The sequence below is a fragment of the Dreissena polymorpha genome, chromosome 3, assembly GCF_020536995.1.
Source record: "Dreissena polymorpha isolate Duluth1 chromosome 3, UMN_Dpol_1.0, whole genome shotgun sequence".
Classification (NCBI taxonomy): Eukaryota; Metazoa; Mollusca; class Bivalvia; order Myida; family Dreissenidae; genus Dreissena; species Dreissena polymorpha.
This window is the reverse complement of record NC_068357.1, coordinates 115491207-115512926: the sequence shown is the minus strand read 5'-3', so window position 1 is coordinate 115512926 and position 21720 is coordinate 115491207. Positions and strand designations below refer to the sequence as shown.

Sequence of the window (21720 nt, the reverse complement as noted above, 5' to 3'; positions counted from 1 at the left end):
TGATGTATTCAACTTGAATCTTGAATTTTTATTACAAAAATGGAAATTATTATGCTGATAATGAACGATTATGAAGATATGTATAATGTTATATTATATATGTATGTCTCAAATATTCACATATTATAGATAGCACAACATCCATAGCCTTGGACATATTTCAGACTCATCGTATCATACACAAGCAATTACAACTTCGTGTTGACATTATAACCAAATTGTCCCTCAATTAAAAGTTTTTGTTTTAATGCCGTTCAATCGCAATTCACTAACACCATTCAATAGTATGTTCGAATTCTGTATCTGGATGCTTTATGTATGTACAACACATATTCGAATAACAATATAACACAGTAAACAGTAGCTTTCGACCTCATTAGACCTGACGCCATAATTGTTCATTAAGTCATATATAACAATAACAGCTTCGAGGAAATGTTCTCCTGTCATTTATCTTTTGTTTTGCACCATAATGTGCGCATGATTTCTACATGTTAACATATACTTGAATAAGCAAGAAAATGAACACGCATTCCACGTCGGACATCATGTGGGAACAGTAGAGAGATAAAAGAGATGGAGGAGAAAAAAAGGAAATGGAAAATTAATCTATTCATCAAATCGTTTAGTCATTATAATGTATTCATGTTCTCTGTCAAATATAGCACCATTTGTGTCAGATATTAATTGGCGTCGAACTGAAGTGCGGCGACTCGTATGTAATACGTTTTTTTCGCTTATGGGAGGAGAAGTTATTTTACGGATCAATGTATATATTTTTGTTGTAAGAATATCTTGCATAGTGGTGATTTTTTGCGTAAATTAGTGTAAATAAGTACTGCATTTGTGCCTGTTACATTTACTACAACATTTATTACCAATAATGCAAAGCTTATTATTTTAATTAATAACTGATTACAGGGACTGGGCAATAATAAAAGATCACAGACTGGGCAAATCGCGAACCGGTGAAACTTTCTGGTTTTGTATAAAAACAAAAAATTCTCAAAATATATTAATTTTGTGGTTTTTGTAACAGTAGCGCAGACTTTTGCTGTTCGAGTTTTGGTTAACGCGTATTATCTTCAATTTTACCAGACGAAAGCGATTACACGGTTTATTGCTTTATTGATAACCGTTACACTACAGTCACTTATTAATATCTTAGTTAGAAGGTGATTTTTCAAGCAGTTCCGTAGTGTAGTGATTATACACGCTCGCTTCACATGTGAGAAGCCCAAGGTTCGAGCCCCAGTAGAATCAAATTATTTTATTTGGGTTCTATGTTAACTGTTTGTTTTTATGTAGACATTTTAGTTTAAATAAATATGCTGTTTTATTGTAACCAATTTTTGTTTTTATAATGCCCATGAAAGATATGTGTGAGAGGGTGTGGGGGGGGGGATTCGGAAACACATTAACACTTGTACAGTCTTTTCATGTCAATGAGTACTCAATCCGGATCGTAAATAAGCAACGTAAGAATAAGTTCAGAATAATCTCCCCTTGAAGATGAGAAAAATATAAAATTACGCTTTCAAGATGAAGCAGATTTTTTAAAACCTCATAGTTCTGTTTCATTAATAAAACCTGCACACGGATGCCAGTAAAAAAAGGAAACCAATGTAAATAAAATGAACTATGAAATATTTGCGGGTTACAACACAAAATCATAGATAATGGTTATTTGGGGGTTATAACACAACATCATAGATAATGGTTATTTGGGGGTTATAACACAAAATCATAGATAATGGTTATACCAGTATCTTTTTTTATTTTGTTTAAAATAATCGGCCAAAATATTAATATTTACAGTAGAACAAAAAATGGTTCCATGTAACTTCATTGAGTGCCTTTTACACTGAAATTCCCGACGCCCTTTGATGCTTTGTATCAATAGTTATCTTGTATATATATTAAACAATATCTTACGTTGGAATTGAATTGTTGTCTTAAACATTGATACATTCATCACGAAGGGCAGACAATCGAATATAAATTGTTAAGCTATATCCACTGCGCATCAACCGCACATGGGGATTCGACGATATTGCAAAAAAAGATTTCCTGTAATCGCGCTTGTTTTGTTCTTATTAGTGTGTAGCATTTTTGGGCGTCTGTCTTCGTATGCAAATGGAGGATTTTGGTGAGGCAAATCTAAATTTTATTTAGTTAATACTAAGTTTTCGCCGTTTGTAATTTCACTAGGCAGTGTGATTTATATAATGATAGAAAAAAAAAATAAACATTAGTTCAAATAGTTTTAAGTTCGCTTTAAGGTTTGAAACATTACTTAACGATTATTGGGTTGACGCTCCAACATTAATAGGCTCATTTTAAAAACCATGATATATTTGTGTTTTTGTACAATCATTTGATAAATAGAGACAAAGACATTCGCGTTCGTAAACATTCGGTAATCTCTACTCTGCTTGTTGATATATTTGTATGTAGCGTATTCCGCTTGCGATACGTTATCATTGATTCTCCTTTGGACGGGTTGAATGTACCGACTATTTATCTGGCTACGTAAAGTCTTTTGATATATGCCTGTACTTTATTGGCGGTCTCTTTTTGCAAATTTCCTTCAATGTACAGATTTTTATTATTAGAAAAACTATTCTTCCAAACCATAATCTAATGTAGTACAATACGTTTTGTACAAGTAAAATTGCCCTGTAGGAAACACGATTTCGATGGTCTCGTTTGAACACGTTCTCTATTGTTAAATAAATAAGGAGATTTGTCGAAAGCACAGTTCACTTTGGGTGTAACCTTTGTGAAATACATGGTATATATTTGAAATTGCCAAGCATTTAGGCATGATACAAGCTGTAAGACTGTTATTAAATTAATATTATATCATATCATATTACGAGAAATTAAGTAATTACGAAAAATACAATACTGTCACGACCTGATGATATGCCGAATTGCAAGGATTTTTCTTGCATCGATAAAAGCATTCTGATGCACGATGATGATATCAAGCTGTGCATTGGTTTCGTGTGATAATGATCGAAGTACATTGATAAGAACCGTCAATTGATGATGGATTCTTAAACTATACATATATAAACAAGCTTAATTGTGTTAGTTAAACTTAAAGTTAGACATAAAGACCTTCAAGAAATGACAATATCAACAGCAATAAACTAATTTAAAAAGCTTTAAGAACACTTAAAAAAGGTCTATCATTGACAAAAACATTAAACGTAATACCTTAAAAATATAATCAATGAAATCATTGCTCAACACATGAATTACAATTCCATTCCTCGAAATATAGAACAGATTTATTTGCTATGATATATTTTAACATCAACATCATAAATCATTATTCACGTACATGTTATTACTACGCATTCTGAAACTATTTAAAACCATATATTGTATTCATATATTTTACATTTAGTGCCCATGCTGTCAGTTTTATGATATTACTACCAGAATTATTTTTACACAAATCATATCTAACAGCATATTTTCTCCTTTATGTTTTACACAAATTTATCTAATTTTAATATGTTATATATTATTCAACACATACAGTTTTAGTCATTTTGTTATAAAATAATTGCTGATTAGAACGAACTATTTATTTTTTTCAATAGCATGATACAGTTAAACAACAGATGCACACAAACCAATGTTATAAGTCATGGCATCTTTCTAAATGCGCTACACAGTATCATGCCTAGCAATGCCAAAACATGTATTTTGAATGATTTGTTCTCCAAAGTAACGCCGATTCAATAATGTATTTCGATGTGAGAACAATTCCAATACATGTCAAATAGTTTAATTATTCCGAAGGATTTGTTGTAGATATGTGGTTATTGTTTGCGTTACATTAAAAAATGATTGACGCACGTTGTTATGGTAGTATACTGCTCAATACGAACATGGTCTTAAGAGCCTTTTGCTCTCCAATGGAATCAATTATGTAGCCACTGTGCTGGTTGGATACATCATGACATGAGACCTTAATCTCAATAGTTCCATCTCACAACAAAGCACATTCAATTTAATAGAATCATACAAGCAGTGTGGGGTAAAAGAGTAAGTATAATCGCTCTTTTGTAAGTTGTTTGTGTTGATAAATACTCTTTTGCGTCATCTTCAATTGTTTCCGTCTTAGTTGATAAAGCTATTGGCATACCGTTAATCGTTCATATTGCCCTAGTCATATAACATCTAACTTAACTGCTATTTGAAATCTTTTTTAAGGGGCATCTCGACGGTATTTCCACAAGATATAGACATCCATGTTTTAAAAACCGCATATTCAATCTTTTCACTCGTAGATTAACTAGTACTGATTACGTTTAAAACAATCAAGCTTGGGGTTTATAATTTATCTAACAATAGTTTACAGTGAATACTTTTAAATAAATACTATCTAAAATATAATTGTATTTGTTAACATATAAAACCGTATTAGCCGTCGATTGTCCCCTTTAACACGTAATGTTCATCTTAATGAAATAATATAGTGTTGTTTTGTTTTCAAAGAAACTGCTGAGAAAATAAATGAGACGTGAAAATCACGTTTACCAAAATTTGCAAATTTACTATAATTCTTTCATGCAGCTATGTATTGTTTTGCAAACAGCTTAACTTTCACATTCATCCTACAGTCGTAGAGGAAGTTGCATCAGCGCCGAATAGGCGTGTTGATGCAAAAACATGACGATTTCGCATGTGCGATGATAAACACCGCGCAGGTAGGACCCCGTCTTTAAAATGAAAATGCACACTTGGGCCGCAAAGACGATACCAAAAACATGTACTTACAATCTATGGAGTATGTGTTACTATACAACCGTACAAGTTAAGGGAAAATGAATATTTCAATCACACTGCCCTTCTGCATGTTCGTCAATATTTGTATGTTTCAATAAAATATCAAAAAAATGGTGGTCAATTTGTTTAATGATTTGTTAGCCTTAAGTTTCAAACATTTCAAAAAAAGTAAAAGACATTTTACCAAGAACAATCAATATCTATCATTGCGAAATCCGAAAAAAGGTAAACAATATTCTTAAATTATTCGATCTGCTGAGCAAGCTATTTATTATTATTATTAAACCTAAACAAAACATCATATCATAGTATAATGCTTTCAATAAATCTTGATATGGACTGTTTGTTTAAATAAGCCCATGTCGATTATAACTTGACTGCATTATCTAATAAAACAACTGAAACAATGCAATTAACGGTTCTTGTAAAGACACGCTAGTGATATCGGTAACAGCATCATACCTCTCAACTACTTATAGGATTCAATTAAACTTTGGATATTGCCCCGTAAGTGTTTTTGTTGTGATTACAAAATTCAATGGTGGATTTGTTTGGTTATACAACAGGTATGAACAAATGAAAAACATTGAGCAAATACACGAACAGTGTTAAAGGGGCTTGTCACAAAATTTTGCATGTTTTGAAGTGTTTCATTTGATGCTTTAAATTCATAAATGTCGAAACTCAAGAGCTCTAGTACAGAACGCAAAATTAAATTAAAGAAATAAAACAAAGTAAGCCACACCTGGGCTCGAACCACTTGGAGTAAAAATCTGGCGATTAAACCACTCGGCGATCTGAACTATTATAAAAGATGATGTATTTTATACTTGATAATGTTTCCATGCAAAATAACAACATTAAGTACTAAAAGGAACATTTGCTAATCTGAACCAATTGCTTTTAACTTTGTCAATTTAACAAAGCATGAACAGTTCTCTTTAAATTGGTCTACAATGAACTAGAACGGATTATAGATATCTTTTTGTGTGATATATCGTTTGGTGAAATATTATAAAACTGATATATTTACAATTGGCTTTATTGCGGCAAATATTTAAAAATCGGTGTGATATATGTTTTTGCATTACAATCTTTGTTCTAATCTTGGTTATACGTGTATATATAATTTGCTGAATTAATATGAGATATTTTGAATAAGATAAGAGATCTAATAAGATTTCGCGTGCTTTAGAAGTTTATCTAAAACACGATTTTCTTTCAAGCTGTAACCGAATACAAACCTTAGCCCACATGTTCAAAGTACAACAAATCCTTTAACAAATAGGTTTCTGTTTATTCGATTGTTTCACTTTGTTCGATGCAATGTTTTTTTAATATTGTATACATACACATAAATTAGATAAATAAACGATTGTGAAAAGTGAATTGCAAGGCTTATTAAAAAAATATCTTAAGTTCCGAAATTTAGCATGAAACGCAAATAGTCATATCCTTTCAAGTCTATAGCGATGAAAAGACTCATTAATGTATGTATGCTTGATTGTTGTTGGTAATTCACGTAGGTTTAAAAATTGATTCCATTTTTAAACCAGGAATTACGTGTTATTGTTTGTTTTCCGCCACAGTGACCTACTCATTTTGATTGGACCGTCTCATGTCTTGTCGTGTGTACCTGTTTCCAATGTTTTAACATATTCGTCTGCGTTAAATGTATTATATTTTTAGCTCTTGACACGGTGTGGTGCTGTGAATATGAGACGCTGTGATATTCTAGTTTATATTGTGAGCGCATGTGTGCCCATATATTCCACAAATGCGAGTCTTCTACAAACAGTAAGTACTCAAAAAACTATATAACTCATAATGTCTTTTGATGCATATAGTATTGAATAACTCAAGTTTATCAAAATGCATGCACATATATCATTGTATTTCAATTTTTTTACAATTTAGTATATATATACTCGCAAACGTATACGCACTTACGTCGATAAACCAAACGTGTAGTAGGTACACTGAACTTGAGAGAATACTGGAATTTTCAGTTAGTAGTAAGGTTTGTTTGTATTATTTTCTGCGATTTCGATTTTGACATCGTAATTTTTGTAAATATGTGTAAAGTGATGTCCGACACTATGCGTATTAAGCGTAAAAAGGGAGTTGGAAAAAAATGTTTAAATGCGCAGAAATACATCAACAAAACGTGTTCAAAATTATTCAATGTGCAAAAGTTCGTTGTCATTACTAGATTTCCGTCATCTATGTTAACAGGGTTTGAAGAAATCTGTTTAAAAGTAATTATATTAATACTCTATCTGAAAGTTTAATTAAACGATTCCATGCCATATATACTTCTGTGTTAAATATTGAGATTAATAGGTTAGCGTTGATTATAGATCAGGTTTATCATGCGAGGCTTAGAAAACAAAAAGCACGAGCCTTGGCGAGTGCTTTTTCGTTTTCGTGCCGAGCATGATAAACCTGATCTATAATTAACACTAATCTATTGTTCTATTTATCCCACTATTTATTTTGTAAACCTTTTTGTATAAACACAATTAGTTTTACTGGATAATTTCGCTGGATTTATGACGTCATTTCGTCGAAATATTGACGTCATTTCCTGTCGTTGATTATAGATGATATTTAATCAACGGGGCTTTAATCAACCGAATTCGCTGTAAAAGTGGGATAAAATAAATAAATAAATAACATGGTGGAGCTGATATTAAAGCGACAACGTTTCTTTAGCCGAATAAACTGGTCGTTGTAAGTTGAATAATAGGTTTTGCTAACTTTGCCAAAAGCCTTCGGTGTATAGCGGATAGTTACATTTTAACGGCGACAGGTCGATGTTTTATTTATTGTAAGAGTTGAAAACACGAGTCCGTCCGATTTCGACGCCGACCGTGTTGCCACCGCCTGGAAAGTAAAAACCAATCGACGTGCAACAATCGTTGTCGTATTGAATCGTATCTTTGCATATGTCAATCGAACCCGTTATGTCAGGGAGACCGTTCTACCATCGATTTGTCGACGTTACTTGTTCAATCAACAGTGTTCCAAAATCGTATCAGTACCATCTGATTTCATGTTTTGACAACTTGTATTTTGATGTTTGCATTTCTTTCAGACAGAGACAGGTGATGTTATCGACTATCTCAAACCTAACACGACTTGCGGAAACGTGACATGTTATGGACCTTTCACGACTAACTGCACTACTACTCTGAGCAAAGAATGTGATTGTATTGTTGGTTTTGAGGTACTTAAACCAACGTTTCAATAATAAGTGTTTTAGCAATCTATACTATGTTTATCCAAATGTTTCGAGATTTGCTTTAGCAACAAAAGCGTATATGTGGAAACATATCATTGCGGAGTAGTCCATACGTGGAAACATATCATTGCGGAGTAGTCCATACGAATCGTTATCAACTGTTTATACATATGGGGTTATTGTCAGCAATTTGCCATACTTCGTCAAGCATAACCTTATAACGATTTCAGAGGTGCGAACTTAAAGATTTATAGGTAGATAAATGTTATTAAGTAGAAGTTAACTGAAGTGAAACAAAAATGTTACTCTGAAGTTCATCTGGCGTTATTTTTTCTGGTGGATGTTTCATTTTTGAGTGGCGCACTTTTTTTGGTGTCTGGTCTTTTACTCTGCAAAATAGATATTTTAATGAAAATGCATACATTTTACTTTATATCAATGCAGGTCAACTGATTGAAAATGAGGTAAATAGACTCATCGATATTAGAAGATAAAAGGCGAACAGTTTCATCTCAAAGAATAATTCGAGCTTATGTAATGAAAATGCATCCATGTATAAATTATATGTAAACTTCACTTATTAGTTTTAGGGTTGACTGAGTAAAGGGTACTGTTACTAAAATTAGAACAAGTTACTGAATAATTAACGAGATTTAATGACAACAATGTTATATTCCACATACCAAAATCTCTCTTAAGATTGCATAGAGGTATTTTAGATCGATTCAGAGGGCGAAAACCAACCGTTTATATCCGCCCGCCTGAACAACGACAACACCCAATATAATATCCGATTGTTTTCGTCCGCTCGCTTCTTCAAGAATGCTCTCATTTTTTCGCCCGGTGCCACTCCTGTCACATGGCTCAACCTTTGTTTAAACGTATGGTTTTATACAAGCTACAATGAATCGACTTTTCTTCTTTTGATTTCAAGGGCGATGGGTGTGAGTTTGATTCCGATGAATGTGGACCCGGGCACCGACCGTGTGGCACAGGAGGTATATGTGTCAACACACTCGGAAGTTTTAAGTAACTATACTTATACTATACTATACTTTTACTAATGACAATTATAAAAGTTAAAAAAAAATTCGGGTAATTTATTTAAAATTATACTGTGATGGTTGTATGCATGTTTAAACTGTTTTGTATTGCATAAGTTAATGCCAATTACATTCACGCGTGGTTCACATACACACGCATTTGAAATCGGAAATTGTGGATGCATAAAATGTGAATTTAGAAGTCCCAACTTAAGCATACTTATAATTACAAACAAAGTCGTCTGACTATTTTGCCAATTTGCCAATCGGCGTATATATAAATATATATATATATATATATTGATGCAATAACTGTGTAATATGTTAAAGCTGCATTTGCCTAAACGACTGGAGTGGAGTCCACTGCCATGATAGGATCGGAAATAACACCGAATGTATTCCGGGATGGACTGGACTAGAATGCCACACTGATATAGATGAATGTAAAAATGTGTAAGTTATAATTTGATTTAAATTAAGTTTGAAACCACTGCGTTTTTTTTTAAACACCATCAGCTGCCATATGTATTGTACCATTGACGCTTGCTTAAATTATTAAGTTATGATGTGGTATAAAAGGACTAGTATGAAACTATTTAATTGAAAGAAATTAAAACATAAAACATGGCGTAAGGAGATGTATAAGTCGCCTTTGTAGTTAAATCGTGTATTAATTCTTATGCAGGTCACTCTTTAATTGCTCCAACAATCATCACTGCGAAAATACCCGTGGCAGCTACTCTTGCAAATGTGACGCTGGTTGGACTGGATCTAATTGTACAGAAGACCTGAATGAGTGTAACCACAGTATATGTCAGCACTCTGGCACTTGCAGCAATACCATTGGCTCATACAGCTGTCTTTGTCCCACGCAATGGACTGGAACAGACTGTAAGGATGATGTAAACGAATGTTTACTTTCGGTTTGTGATCATGCGGCTAACTGCACAAATATCCCCGGTTCGTATAAATGCGAATGTCCACCAGAATGGACTGGACAAAATTGTTCTGTGAAAAATTTCTGCTTCCCAAACCCATGTATGAACAACGGGACTTGCCATAATCAACAAACGGGGTCAAACTGCTCATGTGCTGCTGGGTGGACAGGTGAAACGTGCGCAGCCGATATAAACGAATGTATAACATCGCCGTGCATGCACAATGCCAGTTGTACAAATACCGAGGGATCGTACTCGTGTAATTGTTCAGTCGGGTGGGAAGGCAATAATTGTGAAAATGACGTTGACGAATGCTCACAAAACGCATCCATCTGTATGCATGGGTCAGCTTGTACCGATGTTGATGGTTCTTATATATGTAATTGCATAAGTGGATTTGAAGGTCGCAACTGTGAGACTGATATAGACGAATGTCAGTCCGCCCCATGTCTGAACAACGGGACTTGTAACAATAGCATTGGTTCCTTCAACTGCGCATGCGCTCAGAACTTTACCGGGACGAACTGCGATAAGGAGCTATCCACAAGTACTGATCCCTTGTCAGGTAGCAAGCTCATGGGAACTTGAAACAATATGCATGATGTTAAATTAAGTGTTTTTAATTATGATTCACATTCATAATTTTGTGTAAATTTATCTTACATTATTAATCAAGAACTTGTTTCTTAGTTCAGGTAATAAAAACATTTCTGCCTCGAACTATATATCTCTTACCCTCATGGTATCGGTCCTCCTCATAGTATCGTGCCTTTAACATAACAAATTCAGGAAAGGCTCAAAAGGTTGTGTGTTGTTGTTTATTCATTTTAGAAGCTGAAATTTAGTTAAGGGTTATTCATGACTATTACGCCGATCATTCTCATGATTTCGGGTATTCGTTGGAAAGTAGGTAATGTTTATTACAGGGTGATGCATTGATTTTTAATTACGTAACGAACAATTATGTTAGTTTGTTAATGGATAAATAGAAGCGTCATCAAATGCTTTATATGCCGCTTATTTTTTAATAAAATGTTAAAAATATTTTAAGAACAGAATAGCAAGAGTTTCGTTTTTTGTATTAAGTTTTTAGAACAAGCACATGCGCATAGTTACAAATCTTAGCAACTAATCAGAAAAGCCGATACTATGAGTAAATTGTACATAAAACAGATTACTACAGGGAGCTAAGTCTAGCTAGTATTTTGTCAACACATGGCCGATGTAAATGCAGTTTTCGTTATTAAGTCCAAGAATACACATTTAACTATAGATTGACATATAACACATGCGTGTTTTTGTATTTCTTCACTTCCAAAATTCGTGTGTATTCATAAAGAGGGTCGAAACTACGGATAGACATGTCAGTGCTTGCGAAATTGCGCTTATATCATTGTATATGTATCGTTATCACATGCAATGTTTCCTTAGTTTTTATTGAGCATTGCGTTTTCAAATTCAGGTAACGGAGCCGATAACACGCCGGTTATTGTGGGTTCGGTGCTGGGAAGTATGGTAGCTGTTGGGGCCGCAGTGTCTGGCGTATTTCTTTTAAAGAAATTTAGGTATAATTAACTTCACCTGAAACATATCTAAGGAAAGGCACTGACAGATGAAACAAACATAAGACTAAGTATAATGAAGATAATTATGTTCTTAAAGTAAATACGTGTTAAGTTGTATTTTGCATGTTCCGCCTCTAGCAACATCAGTCTTCATCTAAAAGATTTTAATGATAACAAAAAAGGATAGCTTGAATGCATGTAAACTCACACATTGCTTTGTCTCACTTAGACACTCACCAATGAGAAGCGAATAGAATACGATACACGTTATTCCCTATTCGTTAGAAAGTAGACCTTATATGATATACTATTCGCTTCTTAATAGTTTTCGGCAATATAAGTATAAATATCTTTCTCGTTTGTGTATTTATTCGGTGATTAAGGGATCGTGACACCGTTATTTTGTTTGTTTAAATAATGCAATCTTATCTCTAACAATTAATAAAATACTTATGTCACTCCATACACTTTGGAATGAACGATAGTATAGATGCGTATTGAATAGATAATACTCAATGATACCATGTACCAAGTTCGTGTAGCCAGAGAAATATAACTGCTAATCTAGACATATTCAACAATGTTAGTATATCGAACATGTAATTGCACGGTTCATTTGTTAACACATCGAAATTAAATTACGTGCCACACAATACTTATATTTATTTCAATTTGGCAACACTTGAATGATTGCATTTCTTTTTTTATGAAATCCATTAACGTATTTATTGAGTTGTTTTATGATGCCGAAATATGTTGAACTATTCAAAAAAATATGTTACTTTCGTTATTTCGTTATTCGTTATTCGTAATTTCGTTACTATTGTTTTTCTTTTTAAATGTTAGATTTGGGCGGTTCAACAAAACGCACAGTGAATTTTCATCAGATGGCTTGAATCAAGGCAAGCAAACTGAAGAAACACCTTCAATGCCGGGACAAACCAAGTTTCAGGCGACATAAATGCGGTGGACATTGAGAGTGTAGCAATGAACAAACGTGCGAATGCCCGATGACGCGTTAGGTCATTAAGCCATAGATTTTTCGAATTATAAAGAGTGACGAGTGATAATAAAGAGGAATGAGTGACTGATGACAGACAGATGCATTTCGTTTTTACGATTTTTTACGTTTGAACATAACTTGATCAAATTAGTATAATAAGTGTGTGTATTTGTTTATTATTTAGGAAATATTATTAATTTAATGATAGTGGTTTATAAAAAAAAGAAATGCTTTTGTTTTATTTATATCTTTTTATAATTGAACTCGGATCTTAATAATAATTGTTTCATCAAATAAATGGATTGTTTGACTTTTTACGTTAATTGCTTTCATAGCGCTTCAACTAATGTGTGATTTATTTTGTCTTTTTCATTAAACAGAGTTTTGTTTCAGTCTTGTGTGTTATGCATTTATTTTTTAAGACATAATTCGTATGGCAATACGATATAAATCAAACATTGTGGAGCAAATTTCAGTCGGGGATTGAACATTTGCGCGAAATAGTTGTTAACAGTTTGTTAAAATACAATTATTAAACAATGGACTACGCCCTCACCAGAAGTAACAAATGTTTTACTCGTTCTTATTACTGTGTATCGGAATTTCGGTCGGGTCACAGCTGAGTTATTGCTCATAATAATTATACAGGACAAGTTCTATATTATGCAGTAAAATTATGACATTTTACTAGAAAGATTACTATATGCACATATTAAAACCATTTACTTAATTTTCTCCCTTGATATCACGTAGTCCAAGCGTGTCCTACGAACAAATGCAGCGGCCATTGTAATTTGGTAGTCAACGTGAAGGACGGTTGGAATTTTACTCTGGGTTTCTTCAGATAAGCATAAGAGTCTTCATCACATAAGTAAAAACTTTAAAAAGATTTTATCACAAATGTGATTTACAACTGAATGTAAAGCTAAAACAACACATGCGTGATCAATATGTTTCTAAAATAAATGAAATGTTCGAGATTAAAAGGAAATGTGTGAGATTTAAAGGCGATGTGAGATAATAAAAGGAAATGTCGAAGATGGACAGGAGAGGTAAGTTATTGAAGAGATATGTTAACGATGGAAGGGAAATAAATAAAATTTCCGTTAAATTTATAAAACAAAGGATGACAGATTTAATCAGTATGTCGATAGATGTTCTGTATAACAGCGGTAGAGTTAACATTTATGCTTCAATTACAATTTTATCGCTTTTTTATCGGGGAGCATTTAAGAATTGTTATCAAACATATATCGAAACGGTCATATTTATGCGTATCAGTATAAATATTAGTTTTGTATTCGCTTCTTCTGCTTCCAAAGATAACGCGACAGTATCTAAAGATTAACTGACAATTTCAATAATACTTAACTACGCCGAATGATAACGCGGCCAAAGTGTTCATAAAGTTTGTTTAAGATAACCAACCACTTGTGAACTCAAGATGATTAACCTAAATGGATGGTATTACATTTTCCTTCGCGTTTTTCAACATCAGACAATCTTGGACACAACAGTTCAAACAATCAAAATCCCTTATTAGATTCATATAAAGTCGACTTTCAATAACACTGTAGGCTACATTGGTCCTCTTACACTTCACACATTAATACTGAATTTTATATACGTTGATTTATTAAAGGCAATCTTCAATTACAATCCTCAACATAACAACACATTTTGCATTGCAACCCTGGACTATTCTCAGTGCGAATCCGTTAAAACCCTTATCAATTACATGTCTCTGACTTGGGTTTAAATAGTTATAGCAAATAAATATTTAGGGTCTGTTACCTTTCTTGATGAAAGTGCATTCAACTGACAACTCTACCTGAAACAATAAATCGAAAGGTTGCATTTTGTGGCAGAAATGAGACAGTTGGAATTCATGCTGTGCATGTTTAGTGCGTCGGTGCTTCTGTACGGTATACTTCATGATTCCATCGGGGCAAGTATTGTTTTAGAAATTGTAAACTTGCGATTTGCATGTTAAAGATGTGAGTTTACGTTTGTTGATTTTCGTAGTGGCGAAACTGTGCATCAGCCCCATATATATTTTTTTATATTTCTAGGAGTCAAAACATTTACTACCCTAATATACATGCTATGTAAATTATTCGTATTTATACACATATTAATTTTCATGTTATCTTTTTGTTATCCATGCAACGGACGAACACTGCAACATATAGTGAAAGGAATATTTTTAATGAATGCTATTTTTAATGCGTGTTAACTCACACATATCTTTCAATTCAATGCATTTATAATAGAAAACCAAAGCATTCCCAATAAACATGTACCATTCAAACACGATTAGTGCATGGCGTACAATTTGTTTTCTCTTTTATAGACTATTGCTGAAACAACGACTGCGACACCCGACATACCTTGTGGAAACCATACTTGTTATGGTCCTTACACCGCAAAGTGCAATCTTACAGATGAAGAACCTTGTGACTGCAAAGCTGGTTTCGCTGTAAGTATAATACTGTTCCAGTTGATTCCATTGGGCTATAAAATATTTGAATAGTCGCCGATTGCTTCCAAACGAGTTCGAGAATTGACTTAGAAGAAAAGCTACGGATACAAAAACAATAAATTAGGAAATTATGTAATACAAATTTATTATCAAAAAGCCTTCGAACTACGTCAAGCGGAAAACATGAATAAAAAGGCGCCATTATTGTTAATATCTATACATTATAAATAAATAGAAACAGATAGGATATATGTATCAAACGCAAATTATTACAATTAAAAGCAAGTTATAATAACTACAATAAGGTATTGCAGTGCATTGATGGTCATGATTGTTTTCGCGAATCGTCAGGGTGATAGATGCGAAACTGACTTGGATGAGTGCAAAAAAGGCCGCCCTTGTAGAAACAGAGGACCATGCACCAACACAGTAGGAAGCTTCAGGTAAGAAGACGCACGATAACACAAAGTATTATCAATATCAATTACTGATCCCAAATAAGGGTTTCATATACAGTAGTATTATGAACAATAACTTAATACTTAAATCTATATATGACTAGATATAACTACGTAACAAAATTAATAAAATATACGAGACATTCCCAGCACTTAAAGTTCAATTCTGCTTCGGTGTTAAACACCTAAGTTCATGTCGCATTATGATGTTGAACACCAGTGTGAGTTACCCCGTGAACTGACTGTTGTATTGAATACCATATTGCATTTATTGTTTAGTGTTAGCGCTCATAAAATATCAATCAGGTGCAGACGTGCGTCAATTTCATCCTCCACCACTTTTTCTTCCTCATTATAGCCTCCATCCTCATATTCAACATCAGCAACAGAAACTAGAGCTGTAACGATTCGGTTCGATGCATCGAAAAACCGGTTCAACGCCGCCGATTCGATTTCGATACCAATACGGCCAATTTCGATTCGATTCGCTGCAATTCCGATTGATCCGCATTTTAAACCTTACTTTCCAAATCCGTCGTCTTAACTTTCTTGTCATTTGTAATACGTCTTTTGATTGGTCAGTAGCCAATATGGCATCCAATGAATGTATGAATAACATGCTGAGCATTACATCAGCCGTTAAAATGGCTTCTTAAACCACGCTGAAAGACGCACCGTCAAAATAAAAATCAAAAATATGGGTACATTTTGGGTTTCGCGAAGGTTCTGATGCAAAGGCAACTTGCAAAACGTGTTTTGTTGACGTAAGTTGAAATCAGTAAGATGGTTTGTTTACTTAACTGTGTGTATTCTGTTGAGAAGTCAACTGGAAGTTGTTTATATACTTACATGTTTGTTTTTGTTTTGTTTTTTGTTAAACACATGTGATACACTGTGCATTTTATGTTATTTAAGAATAACTCCTCAAGACCTTTTGTTCAATAAATTTGTTTCTTATAAAACAATGTGCGTTTTCAAATTTAATTTCAAAATTTAAACACTTTAAAATGTACAACATAATGATTTTATAAGTTAATATCAAATACCAAACATATTAATTCATGCCCTGGACAAACCAAACATGAAATAGTTACCAAAATAAGCTGCAAATAGTCTAATTTGAATCGATTCGAAAATAATCGAATCGGACCATTTGGTATCGAAATCGAATCGAATCGATGGATGAGTGAATCGTTACAGCTCTAACAGAAACGTTACCATTTTTTTCTTCCTTATCACAATAAAAACTCCACTAAAAAACTTTCATGAGTGTACTTGAAACGTCTCTAACATTTATATATGATATAAAGCAGACACAAAATAGAGACTAGCATATGCCTTTTTAGTGGCACTGTGACCTTGAGTCAGCGCGACTTTCTAAACTGTACTGCCCATCGTCCCAATGACCTTAACAGTCGGACAATTTGTAATCAACATCATATTCGTGGTATGTGTTTACCTAGGAAATGTTGAGCGGACACGAAAATGACGGTTCAAACAATTGGCTTTCAAGTATGACCTTGACTTTGAGCTATAGGTCTAGACTTTTGTCATCGCCATATCGTCAGAAAGACCTAAACATGGAAAAATTGAAGAAGGTGAATTAGACACGGAGCGGTAATGAACATATGGCGGACACACGGAAAAACGGACTTATCGTCTGAAGCATAACATTCGTATAAACACCTCCAGCTTCGATGGATTAAAAGATAATCATATAATTGTTACGAATATTAAAATATATTTTAATAATAATTACATATTTTGTGATAACAGTTGTGTATGTCTCCAAGGATGGGTTGGTGACCACTGTGAAAATGAAACGGGAGATCCGCTACAATGTATGCCGGGATGGACTTTACCAAGATGTACAACAGACATTAACGAATGCAATGATACGTAAGTCTAATTGAATAGTGAATTCGAAATTCGTATGTAAGTGTTTTATGTCGGAAATAAATGTGGCTGATACATAGCATGTGATACTTTCAATTGACGACAATATCGGACCATATTTATTGTAAATTAATATTTTCATGTCTTCACATAACCAATTTTGTAACTTAAACACATAAAAAACATTTACTTTCATTTGTTTACAGTTTAATTGCCAGAAATTTAAATCTGCGATAGAGATTGATTAACAGTCGTACCATTATGCTCGCTTGTTCGAGTTTTAAAAACAATAATAACTAAACAGTAAAAACCATTTGTTCGTCTTTCTGTTTTAACGAAACAAGGCCAGACCTAGTATCTGTCTTGAATTCAGATCGCTTTTTACATGCGGCCCCCACCAGCTATGCAAGAATACTCCAGGCAATTATACCTGTGTATGCGATAAAGGGTGGTACAGCACAGACTGCATGCTTGACATCGACGAATGTGAACAAAATCCATGTAAGAATTCGGGATCCTGTAAAACTACACAGGGCTCTTACCAATGCCATTGTCTCCCTGGCTGGACTGACACTTACTGTGTCACTGATGTCGACGAGTGCGCTTCGTCTCCGTGTCTCCATAGTGGAACGTGTTTAAACAATAACGGTTCTTATACATGTTCATGTCCTGAAGGATGGACTGACAGAAACTATAACACTAATGTTAATGAGTGCACAATGTTTTTACCATGTGTGAATAACGCAACTTGTACCGATACAGAAAGCTCATATGACTGCTCATGTGACCCTAAATGGACGGGGAATACTGTGCGAGCGAGAATTTTGTTTATCGTCTCCATGCTCTAACAACGGCACGTGTAACAATCAACCGACCGGGTATAATTGTACTTGCTCGAGAGGATGGTCGAAAAAGCATTGCAAAATAGATATAGATGAATGTAAGGAGTCAATACCATCACCCTGTTTAAATAGTGGCAACTGTACAAACACAAACGGGTCATTTTATTGTGAGTGTCCAGTGGAATGGGGAGGCGATACATGCGAAACCGATGTGAACGAGTGTTTGAGCGCTTCTTCACCTTGTTTGTACAAGACGACGTGCAACAATACAAAAGGATCCTATTCCTGTATTTGTGGCAGCGGTTTAACAGGTCGCAACTGCGAGAGTGATGTGGACGAATGTCTAAAAGAGCCATGTTTCAACAACGGGACATGTAACAATACAATTGGTTCCTTCAACTGCGCATGCGCACAGAACTGGACGGGTTCAACGTGTGAAATAGACCTCTCGGCGAGTTTTGCACCATTTTCTGGTGGTTAGTATCATAACAAATTATGTTTGAAACATAACGCAATAGTTGTGGCATTCTTATTAGAATGCGTATAAATGTTTAAAATAAATATGCAAATGTAGCTGATATCGAAGTATAAAGAGGTTTGTACCAACGAAAGTATGAATGTAAATCGAAAGCAAGCCTTGTTGAATAAACATACATTCCTGTAGTTTTTGCATAATTGTTTGTAAAATTCGTATTTCTTTTGTATTTATTCAAATGAATGATATGCTTCTCAGTAGAATAACATATATTTTGAGGAATTGTTACTAAGTGGTTATACTTTAAAGACATTAGCTCAAATTACCGCAGTAAAGGTTCGATTAGTGCGAGAAATTATTTCAAAACGCCATTAACGTCAATAAAATATTCTAACGATGCAATTACTTTTTCAGGTGCGGGTTTCGGAACGGAGAACACGTGGGTGAATCTGGGTCCGGTTCTAGTGTGTCTCAAGTAAGTAGGGGGTCTGGTTGCTGGAATTGTGATCTTCAACAGAATACAGTAACCATTAATTTTATTTCTGTAAAATATCATTTTTATTTTTTATCTTCAAATAGAAGGCCTATTGCTTATTTTACTCATTCATTCACACGTCATTCACACTTTTTTGTATAAATCAGGTCCATTTTTTGATGCCATTAAATTCTTTAGGTGGATGTTTCATTACGATAATCGATCATAAAAATCATCTGAAACAATCAATGGTTATAAAAGTCATTGTGTAAAAACGTAGGTCTTGCTATAATCGTGTTTATTTTAGTATAGTACTCATATAGTAATGTACACCGTACTGTAAAATATTTTCATTGTTCAATGTTTCTTGAAAGGTTTAATTGTTTCAAGGTCCATGAAAACATACAAGGCAATACTCACCAGTTTATTTATCAACCATATGAAACCCTGAAATTGTTTCCTTTTGCCAGGTCGATAAAAGTTCAGCAAGACGTTGCTTCTGATAAAACCAAAGCCCTCGAACCCATCGCGAGTGACAAAGGTGAAGCGTCCGCATCTGACGTGAGGCCTATCTTAGCGGACTGAATCAGGGGCACGTTTGCATTGGAGGCAATGCGGGTGCATGCCCTTGGTTCCGGATTGTGGAATGGCAAAAAAGGAGATTTTACTCGTACTTAGAAAGGACGTTTTGCTTTCTGAGGATTGCGTTTGTGTAGATTTGTGATTCGTTGTATGCTTGGTTATAATATATGTTGAACCTATATCGATTATTAGATAGTTAAGTGCATTGTTATATTTTTCTGATCATTTAGTAAAGAGATTTTCAAGATACATGTAAAAAAAAACTTCTGTGTTCAAAATAATTTGTGGCACTGTTTTGTGAACGTATTTAATAACCTATTGTGGTATATAACGATATTTTATGCATTCAATAAGTATACATTCCTCACGAATTAAACATGAACTTCAATATGAAAAGGAAGAACATGTTATTATACCAAGATGGATGAAACAATTTGTAAAACAAAATATCAAAATAAATAGTTAAAAAAATACATAAACATATTTTGATCGGCAGGTATGTTTTTTATTTAACGTAAATTGATATTAAACGACATCGCAGAGCTTTCTTCACATGATTTAACCATCCAGTAGATGTAGTGCTGCACTACAACGATAATCACAACTGACCTTCAGAGATTATGTGTTTCATTATGTTTCTATGAATATACATTTAAAATGTGTAATTATTGATCTCAGAGTTTTAATGCCTCTCTCAGACCTCCATCTTATCCGGATTAGTTGGGACATTTGATTAAATTAAACATTTGAGGTGAAAAAAAATGTTCAGTTGTGAATCAGTGTCGTATTAATAATGTCGCTCTATGTCTACAGCATACAATATCGTAATATCGTAATATGAAATAGAACGATGAGCTTTAATAATTTAACCGTGCTCTGTGAAAAGGAGGTTTAATGCATGTGCGTTAAGTGTCGTCCCATTAACCTGTTCAGTCACAAACTTTCCGTTTTTATAAGTTTAAAGTTTCAAGTTTTTTATTGGAACATCGGCAAAATGCCTTTGACCATTTACATATTAAAGTTAACAAATTATGGTCGAAGTGCATCAGTACTATACAAAGAATATACATAATTGTACACATAGATAACTATGTAAAGTGTTCAAACATCATTTACAAATGTAAATGTATTGACAATTATGTAAGAAGAAACAAGTAGTAAATAAACAATATATTAACGATTCCATGCATCATTAATTTAAGAAGCAGCAAATACTTCTAACTCATCACGGAGTGAAAGAAAGTCTCTTCTTAAAAAAATCCAGTTTAGGCGGGAAGTTTTGTGCCTGATTTTTCTGTACGGACAGAGCAATGTTCATATGTTTTAAAGTCCACAAATAACAGGGATGGGCTGTGTCAACAGTGGGCTAAAACACACCAATAAGTTAATTTGTCCATAGCCAATTGATAAGTGTTTTTGATGTTTTTGTAGGTGTTAAAGTTAACGGTAAGATAATCGTATTTTCATCAATAAACACATATGGAAATATATTTTGCGAATGTATTAAATATATTTAAATGGCTGTATTAGAAAAACGAGTAAAATTGCGAAAGATGGTGATATTTACAATTATAACAAGAATGGCGACTATGACCAAAAACAATCACAATTATGTTGATGTTAGGGGAAAAAAGAAATGGGTACAAAATAATATATCCTTTGCTTATAATGAGAGAGAAAGAGGAGTTGAAGGTGTTAAAATTGTGTTTACCCGTTAATGTTGTATGGCTGTAATCGGTAATAATCAAACTCGGAATTTAAATTTATGTTTTCCTCCCCGCTTTCATTTTTGAGTACACAGTTCGGGCAACAGTCTGGGCAGCGCGACAGGAAACATAACTAATCCAGATCCCTTTTGCAATATTCAAGCGCACGTTACACATCGCAAAGATCATGCCCATAATGTCG

The 21720-nt window shown here is 33.8% G+C and overlaps 1 protein-coding gene and 1 long non-coding RNA gene across 2 annotated transcripts; both read left to right on the top strand.

The window, feature by feature from the left end:
• The first annotated feature begins 6163 nt into the window (after nucleotides 1-6163).
• LOC127872518 (fibropellin-1-like) lies at nucleotides 6164-20055 on the top strand. Its single transcript, XM_052415842.1, has 11 exons — nucleotides 6164-6299; nucleotides 6499-6606; nucleotides 7907-8038; nucleotides 8988-9082; nucleotides 9427-9549; nucleotides 9782-10599; nucleotides 11497-11599; nucleotides 12446-12551; nucleotides 18201-18756; nucleotides 19170-19230; nucleotides 19701-20055. The coding sequence occupies exons 1-11, from the start codon at nucleotides 6282-6284 to the stop codon at nucleotides 19813-19815; spliced, it is 2235 nt and encodes a 744-aa protein (XP_052271802.1). The 5' UTR covers nucleotides 6164-6281; the 3' UTR covers nucleotides 19816-20055.
• Nucleotides 13409-17367, top strand: LOC127871132 (uncharacterized). The gene is made up of 4 exons (XR_008045154.1): nucleotides 13409-13654; nucleotides 14956-15081; nucleotides 15436-15527; nucleotides 17319-17367. It is a non-coding gene; the product is annotated as an uncharacterized LOC127871132 (long non-coding RNA).
• Nucleotides 20056-21720: the final 1665 nt, after the last annotated feature.

Coding starts and splice junctions, on each gene's coding strand:
- LOC127872518 (XM_052415842.1), top strand. Junction 8,039..8,987: donor ATTGTATTGTTGGTTTTGAG/GTACTTAAACCA, acceptor TTTGATTTCAAG/GGCGATGGGTGTGAGTTTGA. Junction 18,757..19,169: donor TTTTGCACCATTTTCTGGTG/GTTAGTATCATA, acceptor TTACTTTTTCAG/GTGCGGGTTTCGGAACGGAG.